Raw genomic sequence first — 549 nt, 5'->3', positions numbered from 1 at the left:
GCGGCCCACCAGTTTACATAAGGCACAGATGAGCTGGAAGTCAGCCACACAGTACATGTTCACCTTCTCGTTCTCGTGCTCCAGGCACGTCAGTCCTCGGAAGTGGGCGTCGGGCACCGGCTCCACCAGGCGGTGGCTGGTGAAGGGCTTCTTGTTGGGGTGGGTGGCCCGCAGGCAGCGGTCGCAGTAGGACACCTCGCAGGTGATGCACGTCTTCACGGCGTCCCGCGGGGGGTCCTGCTCGCAGAACTGGCAGGCGATCCTCTCGCCGGCCACGGACATGGTAGGGCTGTTGCGGTACGTCCTCTCGCGGCGGCTCTCGCTGGGGGAGTTGGGGCCGCTCAGGGACGCCTTCTGGAAGCGGTCGATGATGTTTTGCAGGGTCACATTCCGCTTGAGGCCCTCCAGGCCCCGGTGGTTGAGGGAGATGACATAGCGGCACGTGGGGCACTGGAAGGCGGCGAGGGGCTCGATGGACTCTCCGGAGGAGCAGCTGGACGCCAGGATGCGGTGGGGGCCGCTGAAGGCGAGGCGGGGGGGGGGCCCGCG

The 549-nt window shown here is 67.0% G+C and overlaps 1 protein-coding gene across 1 annotated transcript in view; it reads right to left on the bottom strand.

The window, feature by feature from the left end:
- LOC104134407 (probable E3 ubiquitin-protein ligase MID2) overlaps positions 1 to 520 on the bottom strand; it is a gene marked incomplete at its 5' end in the record, with an annotated part of 56,963 nt that extends 56,443 nt beyond the window's left edge. Inside the window, one exon of the mRNA XM_009647943.1 lies at positions 64 to 520. Within this exon, the coding sequence (XP_009646238.1) occupies positions 64 to 520 (457 nt within the window). The remainder of the gene's footprint in view (positions 1 to 63) is intronic.
- Positions 521 to 549: the final 29 nt, after the last annotated feature.

Source organism: Egretta garzetta, unplaced genomic scaffold, assembly GCF_000687185.1.
Source record: "Egretta garzetta isolate BGI_Z169 unplaced genomic scaffold, ASM68718v1 scaffold991, whole genome shotgun sequence".
NCBI lineage: Eukaryota > Metazoa > Chordata > Aves > Pelecaniformes > Ardeidae > Egretta > Egretta garzetta.
The sequence above is the reverse complement of the archived record's forward strand: the minus strand, read 5'-3'. Positions and strand labels throughout refer to the sequence as shown.